General features: G+C 40.5%; 1 protein-coding gene across 2 annotated transcripts in view; it reads left to right on the forward strand.

Annotated features, from left to right (window-relative positions):
* Positions 1–337: 337 nt before the first annotated feature.
* Positions 338–22,216, forward strand: part of KITLG (KIT ligand) — a 54,306-nt gene continuing 32,427 nt past the window's right edge. For both annotated transcript variants that reach the window (XM_061369347.1, XM_061369348.1), the window contains exon 1: positions 338–617. In XM_061369347.1, the coding sequence (XP_061225331.1) occupies positions 603–617 (15 nt within the window). In that variant the 5' untranslated portion in view covers positions 338–602. The remainder of the gene's footprint in view (positions 618–22,216) is intronic.

A 22,216-nucleotide genomic window follows, 5' to 3' on the forward strand; every position in this document is an offset into this window, starting at 1 on the left:
CGGGGTCGCCTCTTCAAGTCACTGCCGACACCCCGGGCACCGGGCGGGAGAGGCCTTATGCTCCCACCCCACCTTGCCAGGGCCGGGGTACCGAGCTCCCCCCTTCCCGCACCTCCTGCGTCCCCCCCTGTCGCTCCCCCTCTAGCCCAGCGGCAGACGCGCTTCTCTCCGTGCGGGGATAAGGGCAGGCCGGGCTTGTTCCTGCCTCCAACTTCCCCTAAGTTAACTCGAGTTTCCCCCTCTCTGCGGGGTCTGCCTGGGCTCTCGCTCCTCCAGGAGGGCGGGAGGGAGGGGAAAGGCGTGTCTTGCCTGTGCTGCCGCTGCCGCCGCCGCTGCTGGAGGCAGATCGGAGATATAAAAGACCTGGCCAGGCGCCCGCGGTGCCTCCAGTCAGTGCGGACGCTCACGCCGGAGAGAGCGGGCGTAGCGGAGCGCGCAGAGCGGCGACGGGGGGCAGCAGCGCAGGCAGAGGCAGCGTGGGGCTCGCCGTGGGCAACCCCAATGCGTGGACTATCCGCTGCTGCGTTATGCTGGAGCTACAGTTCCGCTGAAGGGAGTTTGCGCACGGCCGGCTGGGCTGGACTGCAGCGCTGCTGTTCCTTATGAAGAAGGCACAAGTAAGTGAGACCGGGGGGCGAGGGGCTACCGGGGGGCAACGGCCGGACCGACCTGCAGAGCACGGCTGGACCGGCGGGATGAAGGTCCGCCGCGGACCCGGGCGGTGCTGGAGCGGAGAGCGGTGCGCGGGTCGGGCAGCCTCTGGGCGAAGAGTGCGCACCCGTGTCCGTGGGGGTGTCCGCGGGAAGCCGGAAGGTGAGAGGCGCCGGGGATGGCGACCGCTGCCCTTGGTTTGGGAGAGCGGGGTGGGAGGAGAAGAAAAGATACCGCCCGTCTTGCCGTCGTCGTCCGTGGAAAAGTTGCAGCAAGCGGCCTGATGGGCGGCTGAGCCGTGGGAGATCTGAGAAGGCACTTGGAAAAATTGCCTTAATAAATCAGTGGCCTGTGTTACACTGACAAGCTGAGAGTGAAAACGGGCAATAATCGGAGGCGGCGGTGGCGCGGTTGCTGCCGTGCGCGGGGCTCCAATCCGAACCGCTCCGTCTTGCGGAGCCGAGCCGGTGTGGCTGGCAGCTCCACATCCCGCCCCGCGCCCTCCCGCACCCGCTGCCAAGAGCCGCTCTGCGCCGTGGCGGGCGTCGCTGCCGCTATTTCTCCAAGTTCTGTAGAAATACAGAACAGTGGTTGAGCTGTGCATTGTTTTCTTGCAAGGATGCATGGGGACAGATGTGAGGGGAAAAGTCACCTTGTAACAATACACAGCTCAGGGAAACTCCAAGAAGTTGAAGGCTTCGCTTTGCGAGGTGCCGCCACCCTCCACCCTGGCCGACCTCGGGACTCGGTGCCAAACTGAGCTCTGAGAGTGAGCAGTGCAGCGGGTGCTGTGCTGGAGGTTTTGCCTACACCTCCACTTCTTGGTTAGGAACGAGATACTACCTGCTTTATCTATTTCTTGGCAGCTGCACGCCTGCAGCCTGTAGGCACTTCAGCATACAGTCATTGGAAAAATCACAAAATATACACAATATATCAATTTTTTTAAATGGAGAAGACCTTACTGAAGTCTTTGGGGCAGTTAAACAGTTTTTCAACATGTGACAGGAATTATAAATATTTGCTTTCTGAAATATCCAAATTTCAGCTGGCCCAAGCACTGGAGAATGTACCATGGTTAAGAAGTTATAACTTGGAGACTTAATTTTTGTGATGCTGAGGTACAGTTAAATGATCAACTCTGAATTCTAACAGCATATATCCATTGTTGTTACTTATTCCCTTCAGATGACTAAAGATGTCTTACACCGCAGAGCTGTTGTTTCAGACCTTATATACAAACTTGGTCAAATATGCTGAGTACATTATTAGATTGGAACGGTCTCTTAAAGTGTAAGAGACATACTTACGTGTGCTTAGGTATCTGCGTTCATTTAATACTGGAGTGTAATAAAGCCACAGGATGTTATCCTAGCCCATGGAAGCATATACATAGGGCTAGCTCCCCAGAGAAGAAAAAACTGTTCAGCAAGCAAATGAGGATATACGAGTGCAAGCAGTCAAGTGTTTTATTTCACATGTTCTGTAAACTTCTAAAGCCAACAGAGTACTTTTGCAAATTCAGAACAAAGCAGGAGCAATCTCTCTTTCCCTGTAAAGTGGGAAAGACAGGCAGTCTTGGCATTCGGGACCATATGGCTTGACTCAGGGGCTCATGAGCTGTAGCCTGTGGAACAGCTTCTTGTCATGGTGGTGAAGCATCTGTCAGCCTTCAAGCAGTTACGCTTCCTGCTTTCTGGAGGCAGTGACAAGACTCCTAGCTCTCCAAAGGATCATTTCCTATATTTTAAGGATTAGCAAACAAATGTGATACCAGACAATTAATCATTCCAAGGGGTTCAGAGCAGGAGATACTTCAAGAAGGACTTTCCACTAAAGCCACAAAGACCCTTGTGCAAAGAGAGAGCAAGTGAAGTGGATACATGAAGGAGGACACTCAGCACATTAAAAGCACAGTTTAACCTATATACTTTCCTCTGGCTACTTTTGCCATTGTCTAGACTGTCTAGCATAGTGAAAAGGATTGGGGAGCCAGGAAAGAAGTTTCCCTTTGTTATAATAAAATATTCTGCAATAGTACAGAAAGTGAGAAGCACTTAGTAGAACCTGGATAGTACTTAAAATAAATAAGGGATTTTGATGTTTGTGGTAATGTTACACAGGGATAATATATAACTAGTCCAGCTGAAGGAGTAGCTGAGTCACATGTCAGTGCAACAAAAGTGCTGAAAGACAAGTCACGCTGAACGCCAGACTCCAGGTTGGTCAGTTTATTTAAATCAGCCTTAACCTGAGAAACCACAGGAACTGCAGAAGCATGTTTCCCAGCAGTGTCAGCCCCAGAAGGATGGTTTTTGAAACAAAACAGTTTGATAAATATATAACCCTTGTTTTGAGCATGCCAACACCTTCTGGATTTTTTATATTTTTTTAAGTAATAATGCCTTTAAAAATCTGATTAAGCATTTGGGACCCAGTCATACAAATCCTTCCTCAATGGGACTATTTCCATGAATTAATCTTATTGAAGGATTACTTGTATGAGAGGATTTGCAGGCTTATATACTTAGTAATTAAAACTATTATCAGAAGTGAGTTTATGCTCATTTGCATGCATGCTAGTATTTTACAAGTAAAATATCACTGATGTGCTATTTTGAATAAAACAGAATGAGTGGTGCTAGTGTGATACAATCTTGCAAAACCATGGCAGATTTATGATTTGCTTGTTCTTTGTATGATTTGAAGGCAGTCAAAATAGGATTAAGTTACTAAGAAATATGCTGCAAGGAGGAGTCACCCATGGGGCTAGCTCAGAAGGCTGCTAATGGTAAGGTATCACAAATACTTGGTTCAGCAGTGGATTAGATGCACAACCTCTTAGAAACCTCAGTATTAGAAGTGTCTTAGATCTCAGCTTGGCTTTTTACCTCTGAACATGTGCATTATTAATGGTAGTTAAATGACCTTCTTAGGTTGTCCTATCCATGATATGTTTGTGTCACTGAAGTGGGAGACTAGAAATAACTATGGAATAGTACCTGGAAAAAGAATTAGTACACAAGTTGCCTGCTCCAGTTCTCATATCAGCAGGCTAAATTAGAAGAGCAAAGCAGGTATCTGATACCTTTGTGCGAGCTTGCAGAGTCATTGTTATAGGGGAAATAGTGAGCTCTGATCTCCCATCTTTCTTGCTCATTTCGCAAAAAAATGAACTCTAGCTACTGTAAGACATTTGGAGCTCATGGTAGGTATAGATCTGCTACTCATCAGAGAGAAAAAGAGAACTTGCTGGAGCCAGAAGGATGTGCTGTTCACATTGAGCAGTGGACTAAGGTCTCTTTTCTTCTTTCCCCTGGCTTTGACTCTGCTTAGGGGAGGGGAGGACAGTTTGTGAGTACTGCAGCTGGAAAGAACATCCTGGAATAAAGTGTCATATACAGAATAAGCAGAAGGTGACCTGGAAGAATTAAGGATGGGGGGAGTGTTTTGTAAGGCTTGTTTATGATCTTTTATTTTTATTTTTATTTTCTTGGCGTGCTTGTATTGTGCTCCTGTAGGTCTTTATTTCTGTGAACTATGCAGCACTTGGCTTTGTACTTTAAACTGAGGCAGCTAACCCAGTCTGCTTCTGACCCAGTTCTGCCATCACACTGAAATCTAGTTTCTCCCTTTGTACACTGCATGTCAGTCGTTCAGGTGCAGTTCTGCAAGCTGGCAGTGCCATTCTCCAAGTTTTGTTATGTGACTTAATGGTATGCTGGCTCATGTTATCGCCATATTGTACGAAAGTTAAGAGTTGGCAAGATGCAGCCCTTGGCTTCGGGTGGGCAATGCTCAGTATGCAGTATGTAAACACAACACCCATTTATTTGAAGCAAGGCAGGAAAAATCTCCCTACGCAATTCCATTTGGGTGGTGTGGGAGCTGACAGATGAAAACGAAAGCATTTGTTCGCACCCTGGTCTTTGGTATGCCAAACCTGAGGTTAGCCACCCTTTTAACTGGATTTGTAGTGTCCAAATCCACTTGGGTTAGTTTGTTGTTGCTGTTCTTTTTCCCTGTGCACTTGTGGAAAAGGGAAATGGACAAATGCAAGGTGAGTGGAGAGGGGTAGCACTCCTCTTTATTCTTGTGGGTTGGCCCATGTTTGCATTGCGTACCGAGTCATATGTAAACCTGCAAAAAGGTGTTCGTAAATATTACTGATGCCGAAATAACTGACGGTGGGGAGCACGTAAAATAGCAGTTTCGTTGCTGGATAGTTTTAATTATTGGCAAATGTAAATAGTATCAGACATTTATTAGTATGAGAATGAAAATGTGTTAAACATAGAAAACAAAAATAGTGTATTTGATTAAAGCTGGTAGCATGAATATATCTGACGTCTATGAAAGTAGATACGCTAATGGACACATTATTTCTACTGTATGTCTAAATAAAAGCCAATTAAGGAATTCAGATTAATGAACACTTGAGATCATAGTAATGTAGGCAGTAAATTATTGTCTAATTTCCTATTGTTATCTGATAGCCACCAGGTGAATGATTGGTTGCTGTTTCTTGTTTTCAATGTTTTAAATTATACAGGGTAGATGGATGCAATAACCATTTTAAATCCAATTAGGAATTTTCTACTTTATACATATTTTTGTGTTTTCGTGGCTGCATGGAGCACACCTAAGTAAGAATGCATGGTGAAAATAGCATCAGATCTAAGGTATTGCTTCAAGGAGGCCCTTGTGGAGCTCTCTGCTTTGCAGCCATGCCATGCTTTGGAACACTCTGCAGAAAGTGGGTAAGTAAGTCAGTCCTGAGCTTCCAGCTGTTCATCAGCACTTGAAGCAACACTAGAAGTGAGACCAGTTGGCGCAGGCTTGGGGGTTTGAGTGCAGGTTTCCCCCTGGCAAGGCCATTAGCTGACCACTGCTTGACAGTCATCAATGCTCCTGGAAGGATCTCTCAAGCAAGTCTGCCTTTCAGGTACCTTCTAGCCCCAAACCTTCACTGCTGTGAAAGAGCACTTGTAAGCATGCAGAAACTGTAGTATTTGTTTATTATTCTTTTTCTTCATTTTTGCTGCAAAACATACTGGATAGAGAAGATCAGGTTCAGGAATGATCCTCAAGATCATATTAGCCTCAAGAGCTACCTCCTCTCTCATTTGGCACCTGTATAGATGCCATTCAAATGATATTTCTTAATGTCTCAGTGGAGAGTTACTGGGAGTAAGGCTAGGTATCTCACTTGTGCATCTTCACTGGCTTCTCTCCAGTTTTGGACAGCAGAGCTGGGAGATCAGAGGGGTGTGTGCTGGCAGCCTGGGACTTGGGGCAGAGGTGGGCTGCCCCCTTCCACTCAGACTGATGTTCAGCAAAGCCTTGTTTAGACTGGGCTGTTGCAAACGGATTAATGTATGCTCTACAAAGATTACCTCTGGGTTGGTGAACAGCCTTGTTTCAGTCCAGAGAAAAAGGCTAACGCAAAAGTATTCACCATAGCACTCACTGCAGTGAGAAAGGCGCAGTTCACATCTTTTCCTGGATAGGAACTTAGGTCTCCAGGAAGGGCCTATCTGTCTAATCTGTCTTGTTGATACTGTTCTCTTGAAGGTTTATTTGTGGCTGATACATGAACTAGGAATGGGGCGGGGGGACACGACACACGACTGTATTTCAGGCCACAAATCCAAATTCACAGATTGCAAACCATGCCAGCCTCTGAACCGCCATTCAGAAAGATTTAGGCATCTGCAAATCAATCTGAAAACATTGGTCTGCCAGTCCTATCTGTGTAGTTTGGCCAGTCCTACATGACTGAGCCTGGCTTCAATGCAATCATGTTGACAGTCTCAGTGACAATATACCCTCATCCAGTGTCTTATTCAGCTGGTCTTCTGCCTTTCATTTGTTCTTCTGTCATCAGCTCCAGGGATATCAGTTCAATGACAGTTAAAGCCAAAGATAAGTTTAGTCCATTTAGCTCAACCCTTTCTTCTTTAGGTGTACCATAAGAAGTTTTTAGAAGCACCCTATATACAGCTTTGGAAATACGTTAAGTATGGCCTACATTCTACATTTGCTTTGGCTGGTGTCTCTCTACTTGATGTAGGCAGGATCACTTGTGCTGATAGCCTTCTGGTATCTTTGCTCCCAACTACATTACATGATTTTAATTTTTACCTTGCAACTACAGAAGCTGGGATGGAATCCAAATGTCTCACCCCATTGAACCAGTGCCCACATACATACAAGGGAGCACACACCATGCAAAACCAGCTGTGTATATCTGGTACTTTCTAAGTGGATGCTGGCATATGTGCACAAACTTACATGCAGTGAAGTTTCTAAGTGTTGTGTGCAAGCCATGGCACAACTGACTTACCAGAATGTCCAGTTTCAGCCTAGAATAACACATGCACAGAAATATGTGCCAGTGGTTATTATCCTTTACAGTAGCAACATAATCTGTGTGTGAATTCACACCATGCTTTATGGTCAAAGAAGTAAGGCAGAGGATAGCGCAATAGAACCTTCTTGGAAATAAAGGCTTATCTGAGTCCTATACAGGATAATCTTAAACCATTCTTGTTGAGTGGATCTATAGGTTTTTCTTTGTGTATTTTTGTTCTTTATGTGTAACTCAGAATTCAGTGACGGGTAGAATTAATTTCTCCTTAATAGTGCTCAATTATGTTTTTGAAATGAGTTCTATGATGCTATGTGATACATATATGCATTTTATATTAATTTGGAAGTATGAGGAAAAAATGCAGGTTTTTCCTTGCTACCTTGTGCTTGCTTAGTAGCAGCAGAGTAATCTATGTCTTCCGTTTATGTTTGCAGTATGATACATCATTGCTAGATGGATTTTTCGGTCTGTCTAGTAACACGTGACCTGTAATTACTTTTAGAAGAAAATTATTCGGGCAATATAAGTCAGACTAAAACTAAATTGTGCATGTCCTGACAATCTGTTTCTGTTTAGAATGGAAAATGAACTTCGTGCAAATCATGCAACTTTCTATAAGACTTGCTGTTGGACAGAAGAATGAACTTACTTATGTCTAAGCACATACTGAAAATATGGAGTAATACACTCATGTGCAAGGTTCATTATGTTAAAGTGTGATTGTTTTGAACAGTGTCTGTTAATGTGGAGATTTTGAAGTGTGTAAGAAAGTTTCTTCCTCCATTTCATGTTGATCCAAAAAAGTCCTGTTTATGCAGATTTCATAATTGTGTACAAAATGCGAGTAGGATACCAAGGTGCTGACTTTTGTGGTCTATCTGAAGTAATGGACTGAAGTAAGGCAGTAAAGAGTCAGGCATGATGCATTTAAATTAATAATATGCTGCATATATGCAAAACAATTCACTAAATGAAAAGTCAAGTGCTTAGAAATTTAGGGAAGTTGAAATTTAGACATGCTAATGGTTTATTGTAAAGAATTGTAAGTTCCAGCCCTCTAATTTCCAGCCTCCATTTGCTCATTATTAAGTGAACTCAGCAAAATTTGTCTTTTGCATTAAATGGCAAGAAGACAATATTATGCATTATGTCTTTAAACTGATATAGATCTAAATGTCAGCTCTTCCTGAAATTTGTTTTTCTTTTACTGCTGTGAAGCATGCAGGAATAGGAACATTAGTCAGCCAAATGAATTAAGAAGCTTGTATAACTGCTTGGCACCCTCTTTCATTCAGATTAAAAAATATGTTCCTGAATAAACAGACCTTTTTGGTGGTTATTTTAAAAAGGAGGAAAAAAGAAGTATCTTCAGTGTTCATAATTGCTGTCTTTTTCAAATTACTGTGATTCTGCAGTGTGTGGACTGCATTTCTAGTCTAATAACAAAACCTATCAGTACTGTATTTAACATGAGTTAAAATGGTTCTGATGGGTATTGCTTTATTTTCAGGGAAGTAAGAACCTTATTTATAAATTGTGAGTTTAAATGCTGTCACTGAAGCTGCTTTGATCTGTATTATAATCTCTGGCAAATAATGTACCCTAGATTTGCCATGCAGTTTCCAAATCCACATCCTTTAAAAATTCTGGCTATAACCATAGTCTGTTCCAAACTATTTAGATAAATTTATTCAGTAATTGTTCCTTTAATAGCACAATGCTGGGCAGTGAAAGCCCTTTTATTGAGGCTACTAAAATCAGTAAAAATCTTGCTATTTTTAAAAATTGAATTGTTTGTAAACCTTGATCAGTTTTCTTCTGCTGCAAATACAGGTGGTCATTGTTCAAGTTTCTCTCCCCTCTCCCCTTTCAGACACAAAATGGCCCTCATTTCTGTGTGCATCTTTCCTGGCTGTGTCACCTCTGATAATAAAACTTCAGCACTTTTAGCATCCTAAATGCTGAGGGTGTCTCTGTCACCATCCTGTTTCCCTCCACACAGTCTAAGCTTCATCTCTTGTAAACGTTTTCTAGATTATTTGTAGTAGTCTGTCCAGTGGGCATTTTTATTTCCCATTATCTGCTTGAGACCCACTTCAAATATTAATCCTTTGAATAACCTGGGTTTAATGTGCTTTATCTCATATGTAGAAACTAACCATCACATGGTTAGAATGAATCTACTGTTCTGTGGAATATGTTATTTATATGATGACACTCATTAGTTATTATTACAGTTTCGAAGTGCCCTCTGGAGTATTTGTCTGCTCTTTCTATAGGCAAAATACCCTTTCTTCTGTAGTGTCATTAATTTTCTTAATATATTAGGAAAATCATTGTGCTTTTTTACCCCTTTTTTATTTTTTAAGGGTCAGATACTTACTGAGACTTAATGAAACCCTTTTAGAATTAATTGTTATTGCCTTTTCCTGTATCTCTCAGCTTTTTTACCTAAGGTAGAAGTACCTGATTAGGTGTTTTCATTTAGCTACGGCTAAACCCAGGACAGCCCTTTAAAAAACTCTGGCCTGAAATGTTTTGTAAATCAACTGGAGTGAATTTCCTGTCTTTCTTCTCTTTCTCCTCAGTACATTTAAAAAAGATTCTTCTCACACAGAGGTTTTAGTGATCAAGTAGACATTTGCCATTAATAGTCAGATTGTGTACAATACTTTTGGTTATTTACCACTGTAACAGAATGTTGTTGACACAAATGGTTTGAGACATGTGAAGTTAATCTGATATTAGCCTACTGGTTTATTTCTATTGAAACAAGCTCCTCTTGCTTTGCATCTAGGAACATTATTTCAGTTACTGTTGAGTTTGTACCTGTTTAAAGTGCTGATTGTCAAACTATGATGTGCTTTTTGGCATTATTGTCATAGATTCTTCTTAACATACACATTCCATTACTTATTTCAGAGTAAATGGCACAATTCCTACAAAACTGGGAAGAATTTTTCTCCTGTACAAGTATTACTTAAGTAAACTTGGAAGAAACTGCATCACTTATGAAAATACTGAACTAGTCTTACTGGAATTTTAGAGACTAGGCATTGAAAAGTATACACTCTGAGGAGGTGTGCACTAGTCTTCTTAATGATGGGTTATATTTTCAGTGAGATTCATTACAGAAGCCAAACAAATTTTATGATAGGCCAGACAACTTAATGTGTCTTCTTTAAGTGCAGTTCTAGAAAACTTTGGAGAACTAGGTGTAAAAATAAACAAAGAAATCGTACTATATTGTGTCAGTATTTGCGTGAGTTTATGAGTACATCTGAAACAAGGATGCTGTTGAACATGTACCAGAATAGTTTCACTACAGACAACTGAAGTTCTTTAATTCACGTGAGTACTTTTCACCGGATGTAAATCTCTACAGGTTGTAAACACAGTTTACAAAAAAAAAATACAGCTGTATTTTTTATAAGTAACCCCTTTGAAAATCATCAGTTTGAGGAAAAAAGGATTTGGACACTAAAAGCAAAGCATAGGGATGAATCTAATTTGTAACATGGCAAAAACCTGAGAGGTAATGTTCTCTAATTGTCAGCAACCTCATATTGTTCAATCAGGTAAGAGGGTTCACAGACTGATGACAACATGTGCAAGCTACATAAATTACTCAGGTTAATTGAAACTAAAGGAGATTCTGAGAAACTTTGTAAAGGTTTAGAGAAGATAGGAACAGATGGCATGATGGCAAGTGGAGTTCATTGTGTTCGTTGTGTTGAAGAGCAAGGGGGATGCATTTTGGAAGGAATGTTCTGAACTAATTGTATCTACATTATTAACAAGTTTTAATTAGTTATAAAACTACATACAAGCTAGTTTTTAATGTTCTTATAGCAATACTTGGTCAAGAAAAATTGATTAAAAATCTCTGTATTTTACTTGCAGTGAAACAAATCAACCAACGTACTGGGATGCAGTAGGAGCAGAAAGACAAATGTAAAAGGGGGATGCTTTTATGATGGGGATAATCAGCCATCTTGAAAAAAACCTCCTGATTACTCTATTGGAAGAAAGAATGTAAGAGAAAAAGTGGTCCTAAAATAGGCAAAAGCATTGTATGGAAACAGTGTGCATATGAAGGAGGGCGGAAAGCTGAGGGCAAGAATTACTGAGTGATAGGCAAGAATTAGTCTAGAGAGCAATTACTGGACATTACTGATATTTCTTGGTACAAAAGTGAAGAGATATTTAACACAGTTGAAGTCAGAAGGTGCTAAAACAGACAATGCTACCTTCACACACAATTACCAGTCTGGAAAGGTTTTTGACACTAGATATAATATTACTTCAGTTGCAGCTTGATATATGTTAGAGTGAGTCCAAGAGGTCATTTCCATCGAAAACAGTAGTCCTAGTCTTCTCATCCTTGCACATCTCTTCTCCTCCAATCATTACTTAGGGATTAGTTTTCTGTCTCTGGGTTGAATTAGCTAGTCACTGTGAATTTACTGACTTGCTGAGGGGTCGGGTGAATGTCAGAAGGAAGAAAACTACAGAGAAGGAGATGCTGAGAGCCCTCTCTCAGCAGCAGGGAGCCGTTAGATTGCTTCAGACCATCTCATTAACCTTGACTGAAGGAAAAAGGATTATACACTTAAGTAGGTAAAAAGCCATCGTTATTTAGTGTACACTCTGAGCATGAAAGGTTGCTTATCTTCTACTTCATGCAAGATATCTTCCCCTAGACAATACATTCTGTAAGTGTGAATGAACAAGTTTCTTCACTTTTCTGTGGCCACCAGACTAATCATGTGATGATCTGACGCTTCTTATTTTCCAAATCTATATTGCCTTAATTGCACAAGTCAGATTTGGCCTAATTATAAACTTAGTTTCATATACAACCATCTGCCAGAATTACCATCTGTAACAATTCAGCCTTTACTTTTGAGAAAGGGAAAGCACTTCGAAATATATTGTAGCTGAGCTCCAATTACATATGAAAGTAATGACAGTTGAGACGTTTATGAAAGATCTTTCTTTGAAGATGTCTGAATGCTTAGAACTCATAAAATTTTATGCAATGTTGACACATTGCATGGCTCTAGCCGTAGAAATACAGCAGTTTCCATGGACCAGGCCTAAAAGATATTCTCATACAAGACTTCAGTATCAACAGGAAAAGGCATTTAAAAGTATGTCTTCCCCTTGGAGGGGTGCATTGGAATTCAAAATATACTTCAGTTTCTGATGCAGTAATGCAGTCACTGGCTTTTTATGTTACAGGAAGCATTTTGACCTACCCCATCCCATTTTTGCCATCTTCAACTTACATTGTGCTGGAACAACCTTATTCATTGCTTCAAATTCCCAAAATGACCATTCTGGCAATTTGTGTTCTTTAAAAAAGAAAAAAATGCGTATGTCTCGGTAAAATAATTTCAGGAAGAGCTTTTAAAATTAACAATGACATGATATATTTTAGTAAATCTTGAAAAAAGAATTAATGTTCATTTTCTGTGTTCATCGATGTGAAGCTGGAATGGTAATAATCACTAAGGTATTTTTGACGATGGAAATGTTTTCATTTTAGAAAAAAACTTGAAAAAAATATAGTTGATTTTTCCATGCTAATATACCAATTTGAGACAAGGCATAATGTGTTTGTAATTCCAGCTTGCAAAGGTAAATGGCTTATTGCCTGCCCAGTGCTTACGTTGTCTTGCAAGCGTTCTTAAATGATTTGAAGATTAGCTGCTAATTTAATATGTCATTTACCTAATTTGTCTGCAGTCCCACAAGCCGTAACTTCAAGGCCTTTGAGATTAATCTCATCCATTAGCCTATCACTTTGGACAAATATTATTTTCACAAAAAATATATATCCATTCTTAATGTACTTGTATTCCAATAAGAGTGTGAATGTAAGACTGTGTTATTCTTTACAGATCATTACTTTAAAGCTAAATTGTTCACTCTGGTTTTGAGCATGTATAGGAAAGAATATGATTCAAATTATGTAGGAAATAAAATAATGTCTAAGAGCTTAGAGCATTTTTGGAAGTAAAATTATTTACTGGTAGCTTTCATAAATAAATATGAGAAAATTGAGTTGAAATCACGATCTGGAAAAAGTTGTGGGTTTTATTCCAGTCAGAAAATGGATTTAAATCTGGTTTTGCTTTACTCTGTGTTATTTGGAAACAGCTGAGATGAACTTGCATGATTTTCACACATTTCTTTGTGTAACACTGAAATGTACAGTTCAGCTTGTCAGGTACAATGAGAAGAAATACTAAATCAAGATCTACTGAAATATTGAAAATTAATAGGTTTAAACAGGTTTACGGAGAACATACACCTAATAATATTGTTTCTGATGGGCTCATTGAAACTTCATTTGGTTATTGACAAATGTGCAGTCATACCTCGAAGTGTTTAAATGGTAAGGTTTAAACTTATATATTTCCCAGGGAAATATCCCAACAGATCTTTTGGTTATCTAACTGCTGTATCAAGAAATGCTATGTAAATGAGCAGAGAACAATAGGAATTTTACTGTGACAAATAAGTTCAATATGCTGAAAGTCCACAGGGTTTTTTCTGCATCTTCTGATAAAAGATGAAATCTTAGCACCAAAGCCAGCAGATGCAGATTTCATTTTACACTTTTGTTGGGTTTTTTAGTATGCTGGCTTTTAAATGGCTTGCCTGTAGGTGCTTTTGATTATTTCCCCTGAAAAATTGTCTTCTAGAAACCTCCTGGAGTTTTTGTGAAAATTGACTACAGATTATTGTTAAAATGTCTGCAGTGGCTGCTATGAGACCAGGAGATGACTTCATTGCCTAACAACATGTGTTTTGTTGGAAACAGAACATGATGTGGAAAGGGTTATATATTTGTTTTAAAACTCAATTTCTAACAAAGGAGGTGCTGTTACATTAAATTTTTCCCTGAATATTCATTTATGGCACATGCTAGGTCTTCTGTTGACTTTAGTATAGTGTGTTGTATACAAGATGCTTGTGAAACACTGCATTAAATTTGTAAATCCACATTTCTAAATCATGAATACTATACAGACACATTAATAGACATTATGTCCAATGTAGTAAATTTCTCAATGAAACGACAAACGGTGAGGAGCAGAAACTCAAGCTTCACTGTGGAAGAGCATTACCTGGCTTTCTTCCTGCAGCCAAGTTGTGTAATGGCACTCTTTGTAGAATCATAGAATAGTTAGGGTTGGAAAGGACCTTAAGATCAAGTTCCAACCCCCCTGCCATGGGCAGGGACACCTCGCTCTAAACCATATCACCCAAGGCCTCATCCAACCTGGCCTTGAACACTGCCAGGGATGGAGCATTCACAACCTCCCTGGGCAACCTATTCCAGTGCCTCACCACCCTCACAGGAAAGAATTTCCTCCTTATATCCAATCTAAACTTCCCCTGTTTAAGTTTTAACCCATTACCCCTTGTCCTATCACTACAGTCCCTAAGGAAGAGTCCCTGCCCAGCATCTCTATAGCCCCCTTCAGATACTGAAAAGCTTCACTGAGGTCTCCACACAGCCTTCTCTTCTCCAGGCTGAACAGCCCCAACTTTCTCAGTCTGTCTTCATACGGGAGGTGCTCCAATCCCCTGATCCCTCGTGGCCCTCCTCTGCACTTGTTCCAACAGTTCCATGCCCTTTTATGTTGAGGACATCAGAACTGCACGCAGTGCTCCAAGTGAGGTCTCACAAGAACAGAGTAGAGGGGCAGGATCACCTCCTTCGACCTGCTGGTCACGCTCCTTTTGATGCAGCCCAGGATATAGTAGAGCAGTGTGTGAAGAATACTTTTGATCTTTATTATGTGCCTCAAGGTAATAATGTAGGTCTAGGTTAGTGCCAGAGGCTTGGCTAAATACCTCATTGGTCTGGGTTTTCTTAATCTCTCTCCTGGTTTTGGCTGGGATAGAGTTAATTTTCTTCTTATAGCTGGTTTAGTGTTTTTGATTTAGTATCAGAATAATTTTGATAACTCACTGATGTTTTAATTGTTGCTAAATAGTATTTATACCAAGTGAAGGATTTTTCAGCTCCTCATGCACTGCCAGTGAGAAGGTTGGAGTGGCACAAGAATTCAATAGGGGACACAGCCAGGACAGCGGACCCCAGCTGACCAAAGGGATGTTCCACACCATATGATGTCATGCTCAATATATATACTTGGGGGAAAGTTGGGAATACTTGGGAAAACTGCTTGTAAACTGGCTGGGCATCATTTAGCAAGTGGTGAGCAATTGCATTGTGCATCACTTGTTCTGTATATTCTGATTCTTTTATTGTCATTAGCATTATCTTCCTTTTCTGTTCCATTAAACTGTCTTTGTGTGAACCCAGTAGTTCTCTCACTTTTACATTTCTGATTCTGTCCTCCATGTCAAGGGGGGCAGTGAGTGAATGAGTGAGTGAGCAGCTGTGTGGGGCTTCCTTATCAGCTGGGGTTACACCACAAAACTTTTCAAAATGCAAAATCACATTCCTCACCAACATTGTATAAGAGAAAAGTACATGTTGCATCACAATTTCAAATGTTATCAACTGGGGTTTTGGGGATCAAAGTGAAAACTTCTCAGTTCTGGTGCACTGAAATTTCTTGTTCCAAGCCTTTTAAGTTGATGCAGGTGCTACTGTCTGGAGTATATCCAGAGGAGCCAGCTTTTGTGTGAGTAAATTTTGGAATACCTTTTATGTCAGCTGTTACTTATCAATGGGAGAAACTACTTCGACTAATGAAGAATGATCCCTTTTAAAAGTTGCATGACTTAATGTTGATTTTAAGTTTTTTGCTCCTCTTCATTTCAGAAGCAACCACCTGGCTGTATACTGCATCCATTGTAATAGCTCCAACAATGCTCAGTAAGAGGTAGGGTAATCCTCTATTTGCGTTTGCTGGAGAGCAGAGCCTGTGTGAAACTAAAGTACTATAGAGAGTAAATAAATAGGATTTGTACTCTGAGAGGAGGTAAGAGAAAGTGAATGCTTTGCTTATTTCCCATGAGGTTTTGGCGTTTTTTGTTGTTTTTGTGTCATGAAGTACTGGAAGTCAGATGGACTTTTTAATTAGGCGTAGCAAAGACTCAAATAGTAGTGTTGGTCTCCATAAATACATGAAAAGAACGAACCACAAAGATGGGAGTACAATTACACAAGCAAAGGAACAGTGTTGCCGTGAGAACACATTGATATAAATTGCTGTTAGTACACTTAAACTGGACAGTACAAGGCAGCTTTTAACCATCAGAACAGGGAAGATCTGGAACAATTTCTCAAGGTTCATCTCCAGTACTGTGTTTAAATTTGGGTCCCTCACTACAAGACATTAAATGTGTCCAAAGAAATAAAAACGAAGCTGGTGGAGGGTCTGGAGCACAAGTCTTATGAGGAGTGGCTGAGGGAACTTGGGTTATTTAGCCTGGAGAAAAGAGGGGTCAGGGTGTCCTCATTGTTGTCTACAACTACCCGAAAGGAGGCTGTAGTAAGATCAGTGTAGGTCTCTTCTCCCAAGTAGCAAATGGCCTCAAGTTGTGCCAGAGGAGGTTTAGGTTTGATATTAGGATAAATTTCTTCACCAAAAGGGTTGTCAAGCATTTAAAGAGGCTGCCAAGGGAGGTGGTTGAGTAATCATCCCTGAAGGTATTTAAAAGACATGTAGATGTGGCACTTAGGGACATGGTTTAGCAGTGGATTTGGCAGTGCTAGGTTTACAGTTGGACTTGATGATCTTGAAGGCCTTTTCCAATGTAAACAGTTCGATGACTGTGATGTTATTCCCTCCACTCCCACTTACTCCCTCCTCTTTTGCTTTACTCCTCCACTCTTTGTTTTTAGCCAGTTCCATTACAAATCTAAGTTGTTTGTGGCATCAAAGGAGTGGAATATAAAAGAACTCTTATCTGGAGCCTACCTATCCCAGGAGTTAACCACAATGACTTTGAAAACTGATATCTGCTGTGGAATGGGGCAGATAATGTCAGTCAAGAGATTTATGCTCCAGGAAAATCATTTGTTTAGGGGTTTTTATTGCCTGTTGAGGAGGACTGGCTAAATCCATCCCTGTATGTTGGTATTCAGGTTACCGATATCATTTGCCTTATTAGTAGATGATGCCAGAGCTTTTCTGGGTAGATTGCAGATTACCACATTTGCTTGATGTTGGTCATGAGATCTTCACAATGGCAGAGGGACTGAGGAAAGCTGCTGAAGCTCAATCCCATGATCTTTTTATCATGGTCCCCACCACACTACTTATGCAACCTGTTTCTCACCTTATCCTGAGTGCTCTTGCAGACAGACCATCAATGTAGCTGTAAAAAGTCAGGAAGTTAATAGTCTCACTAGTCTCACGATACATAGTACATACTGATGTGAATAAATACCATCCTTCAGCACTGTCAAAGCTTATACTGGTGCTGACATATCCAAGAGATTCAAACGGTGTTCTTTAATCACATGTAAGCTTGTAATTGGAAGGATTACAATTAAGTTAGGTGGATGAAACACGCTTAATATTGACTATACTGACATCTGGTTTTAGTCTGTGTTCGGCAATTATACTTCTGTAAATGAGGTGTCTCATATCAAGCCAGTCAGCGAAATTAGGTCTGAATTTATGCCCCTGTGAAGATACAGGGCCTATCAGGGATGTTATCAAAGACATTCAGAGTTCAGAAATGGAGCAGGGTCTTTATAAGGACATGTCTTCGGTTTAAGACCAAGTTGACAAATTCGTGATTTATATTCCAAAAATCATCCTCTGCTTATACAAAAAATTATAAAAGGATTGGAAAGAAAGAAAAAAGTGAAAGAAAAAGAAAAAAATGCCTAAAACCTTTTAATTTTGTATCAGAATATTTTTCCTGATGTTCTCTTTCCACAGGCTCAAGCATGAACTGAAAAATCTTCAGATTTATAATACAGTTTAATTTCTACAAAAGTTCATGTGCATGAAAGAGTAAGAGTACACTTAATCTGTTTTATTTCATACTAAAATGAAATACTAGGGAAGACAGAGACATTTTCATCATGTACTCGAGTTTCATCGTATCCCAGGTATCAAAAAACAGCTGATGTTTTCACTGTTTGTGGTTTATATATATTTTTTTTATTATTTCATCATTGTAACAGTTCTTCCAGCCCAAATTCCATGTACTTTTTAGTGGATGGTTAGAATTAAAAATCCACTATGGAATTTCTGTAACGACTCTTATTCCATTTCCTTTACTGGTGTTTGAATGTCTAAGATTAAAAAGGGTGACAATGCATACATTTCTATTATGATTCAAAAGAATATTCAACATAGTGGATTTTTTTTAGCACAGACTTGGCAAACAAGCAAGACACCTGAAATAGATCTTGAAAAACAATCTTTAATTAAATATTTTATGTAAGAAAATGTCTTTTCCCTGAGGAAATCAGATCATCCACCTCCATACAGTGTGAGAATCTTGTCCTCCCTGCCAAGATAATCTTGTATCTTACTTTGCCTTCCCATTTCAATTACTTAAAATTACTTTGGATTTATGCAAGAAAACTCTTTTGTAATTTCCCAGGAGCGAAGGAAAAAAAAAAACATGTTTGGAGTTTGAGGGAGGTTTTGTTGAGTCAGCTGAAGTTTGGTGTTCTGCTTGTTTCTATTTTGATTGTGTAGGGATGCTGGATCTCACTGTCTCTATTAACTAAACAAGTAAATATTGGTCTTCATCACTTTCAAGTGGGATAGAAAAGTATCATGGAATGGTTTGGGTTGGAAAGTACCTTAAGATCATCTGATTCCAACCCCTCTGACATGGGAAGAGTCTTCTCACTATGGACCAGGTTGCTCAAAGCCCTGTCCAACCTGTCCTTGAACACTACCAGGGATGGGGCATTCCCAACTTCTTAGGGCAACCCATTCCAGTGCCTCACCACCTTTACAGTAAATAATTTCCTTCTTATATCTAACCTGAACTCCACCTGTTTAAGTTTAAACATATTGCCCCTTGTCCTATTCACTGGAGTCTGTAATAAAGAGACCCTCTTCGGCACCCTTGTAGGCCCCCTTCAGATACTGAAAAGCTTCAGTGAGGTCTCCACACATCCTTCTCTTCTCCAGGCTGAACAGCCCCAACTTTCTCAGCCTATCTTCATACGGGAGGTGCTCCAGTCCCCTGATCATCCTCATAGCCCTCCTCTGGACTTGTTCCAACAGTTCCATGTCCTTTTTATGTTGAGGACACCAGAACTGCACACAGTGCTCCAAGCGAGGTCTCACAAGAGCAGAGTAGAGGGGCATGATCGCCCCCTTCGACCTGCTGGTTATGCTTCTTTTGATGCAGCCCAGGATACGGTTGGCTTTCTGGGCTGCGAGCACACACTGAAGCCGGCTCATGTTAAGTTTCTCATCAACCAACACCCCCGAGTCCTTCTCCACAGGGCTGCTCTGAATCTCTTCTCTGCCCAACCTGTAGCTGTGCCTGGGATTGCTCTGCCCCAGGTGTAGGACCTTGCACTTGCCATGGTTAAACTTCATATGGTTGGCATCTGCTCACTTCAGAAGTGTGTTGAGGTCCCTCTGGATGGCATTCCTTCCCTCCAGTGTATCAACTGAACCACACAGGTTGGTGTCATCGGCAAACTTGCTGAGGGCGCACTCAATCCCACTGTCCATGTCACCGACAAAGATGTTGAACAAGACTGGTCCCAACACTGATCCCGGAAGGACTCCACTCGTTACTGGTCTCCAGCTGGACATAGAGCCATTGGCCACAGTTCTCTCCATGCAGCCATCCAGCCAGTTCTTTACCCACCAGGTGATCATCCATCGAATTTATGCCTCTCCAGTTTAGAGACAAGGATGTTAAACAGGGCGGTGTCAAATGTTTTGCACAAGTCCAGGTAGAGAATGTCAATTGCTCTGCCCCTACCCATCAGTTCTGTAAATAATGAAATTCTCAGTACCGTATGAATACCATATGAGTACCATATGAAATTTTAGTACCAATCCTCGATGATCATAATGGAACTTACAAGGAGGGGGAGGGTGGAAATATCTTTTGCCAGTGTCTATTTCCTAAAAAGACTGTGCTAAATGCAGGACCTCTGAAGGTCCTCATAGTCGTTGATTATGACTTAACAGGAAGACTTCTTTCAAAATATCTGGTATTTTTATTTCTTCCTTGGAACGTTTTGTCCATAAAATTCCTGGTTCTTCACAGAACTAGAATTCCACCTGATGGATGGATGTTTATCATTTCATATTTATTTGGACACCATTAACAGAAGCTCCATAGGCAACATCCATATATAATTGCCTGTCTCTTGGTAACTTCATTTCCCAGTGTTTGGGAACTAAACAAACTGGCTGTTATCCAATAAATGGATAAATTGTCCTGGATTCATATTTAGGATGCATGGAAACTGCCTGAATCCCTAATTGTCAAGTGAGATTAAAGAGTGATCATAATTTATTATAGATCAAGTAACATTTTTAAAGAGCAAAGGCCAACATTACAACATTGTCATAGCAAATATTTTACATTAGTAGTCTTAGAGGAGTGGAAAATAAACACAATTTACAAATTAAAACCACTGTTCTGTGCTTTACTGAATGTAATTACAAAATACCTGGATTGCTTTGATTTGCAAGGCAAACTGTATGTCAATTTGCACTTCTTCTTGCTTATCATGTTCATCTTGGCTCCACCTGAAACACAGAAGCCAAATACAGCAGGAGTTTGGTTGCACCTTACTAAGTGCTATAATAGCACATTGGCTGGAGCAGCCTGCTGATTCTGCATCTGTCAAGGAGAGCTGGAGGGAGTAGAGGATGGTAGCAATTGGCTTGAGATATCATGAAATGAAATTGTCATACAGTCTAATAAGTTTCCTAGTGTTCCCAAGATCTGGATAGTGGGAAAGAATAGCGTGATTCCTCATTTTCTCAGCACAGTAAGACCGTGTATCTTTAATTTGCCTATCTCAGGAAAAAGATGTGTGTAACTTGGCAGAACTGGAGAATGGTTTCTCCTTCCAGCTGATGAAAAAGTAGTTGTGCATTAACATTTAACAGGTTTGTTATACTTTTTTTTTTTTTAATCCATTAACCTGAACAGAGTTATTTCTGATTCAGTAAGAGTGTGCCTTAGAAGGGAACATTTTGCATAAGCATCTGGATGCTGGGCTTTTTCTTTGCAACATATGGCTCGTGAAGTCCAGTAAGTACCACTTTGCTTTAGCATTCTGACATGAAACGAGCAATTACCTGAAAAATCTTGGTCAGTCATCATTAGTCATTCCAGAGGTCCCTCATGGGAAAGCAAGTTGAGTGTGTAAAGGTTAGGAGGAAGAGATTCTTATGGTTGGGAACAACACGGAAAGGCAAACACAGAACTGTCACAAAAAGACAAAGCAGCCGTGAAAGCAGGTTGCCCATTGAACTTATTTGAATGCAGAGGGCAATGGCAACTTTCCCTGCTTGTGTTTGCAACAGTACTTCATTAAGTTCCTTCTCCCTTAGCCCAAGAATTGCCCTCATGTTATGTATTTGAGATGTTAGATGCAGACCTGTGTAGAAGAAATATTCCACATTTTGTAAGTAACTGAGTATATGTCAAATATTTCATGTCTGAAGTACTCCAAAACTTACTCTGAAGAAGAGTGACCAGAATGCCTGTAGTCTGTTTAAATTAGAATGCAAATAAATCACTCTGATACTTCCTGATAAATTTAGTTTATTTTTATCATCATTCTCCCTACTACACATCATTGTTAAAAAACAAAGAATAGTATCAGTCACTAGAGAGGTATGCATCTGCTTTTTGTAATCATAACAAAGCTTATAGGGTGTGATCCAGAGACTTTTAGGTGTCTCAACCTGGCAGGCTGACTCACTGAGCTGGAGTTAGGCTCCATTTTATTCAATGGACTACCAAAAGGTTGTTCAAGAAAACTCACATGTTGACTGGGGAGCTCCACAGAAGTTAGGGTGCCCAGATGGAGCAGCATGTGTGAGACGAGGATACACATAAATGTTTTGATGCTTGTGCAGTGAGCAGGCCTTTATTTCTATGTAATGGCTTGTCAGTGTAATATGCATAAATGTTCTGAAATATAAGGGTCAGGAATACCAGTGTACCCCTGTTTTGCTCTTTCTGTCCAGGAAGCCATCATTGGTGGGAAAGTACCTCTGGTGATACAGAAGTAGG

This window comes from Neopsephotus bourkii, unplaced genomic scaffold (assembly GCF_033783945.1).
Source record: "Neopsephotus bourkii isolate Nb327-2 ecotype Australia unplaced genomic scaffold, CSIRO-AGI_Nbou_v1 NB_1493, whole genome shotgun sequence".
Classification (NCBI taxonomy): Eukaryota; Metazoa; Chordata; class Aves; order Psittaciformes; family Psittacidae; genus Neopsephotus; species Neopsephotus bourkii.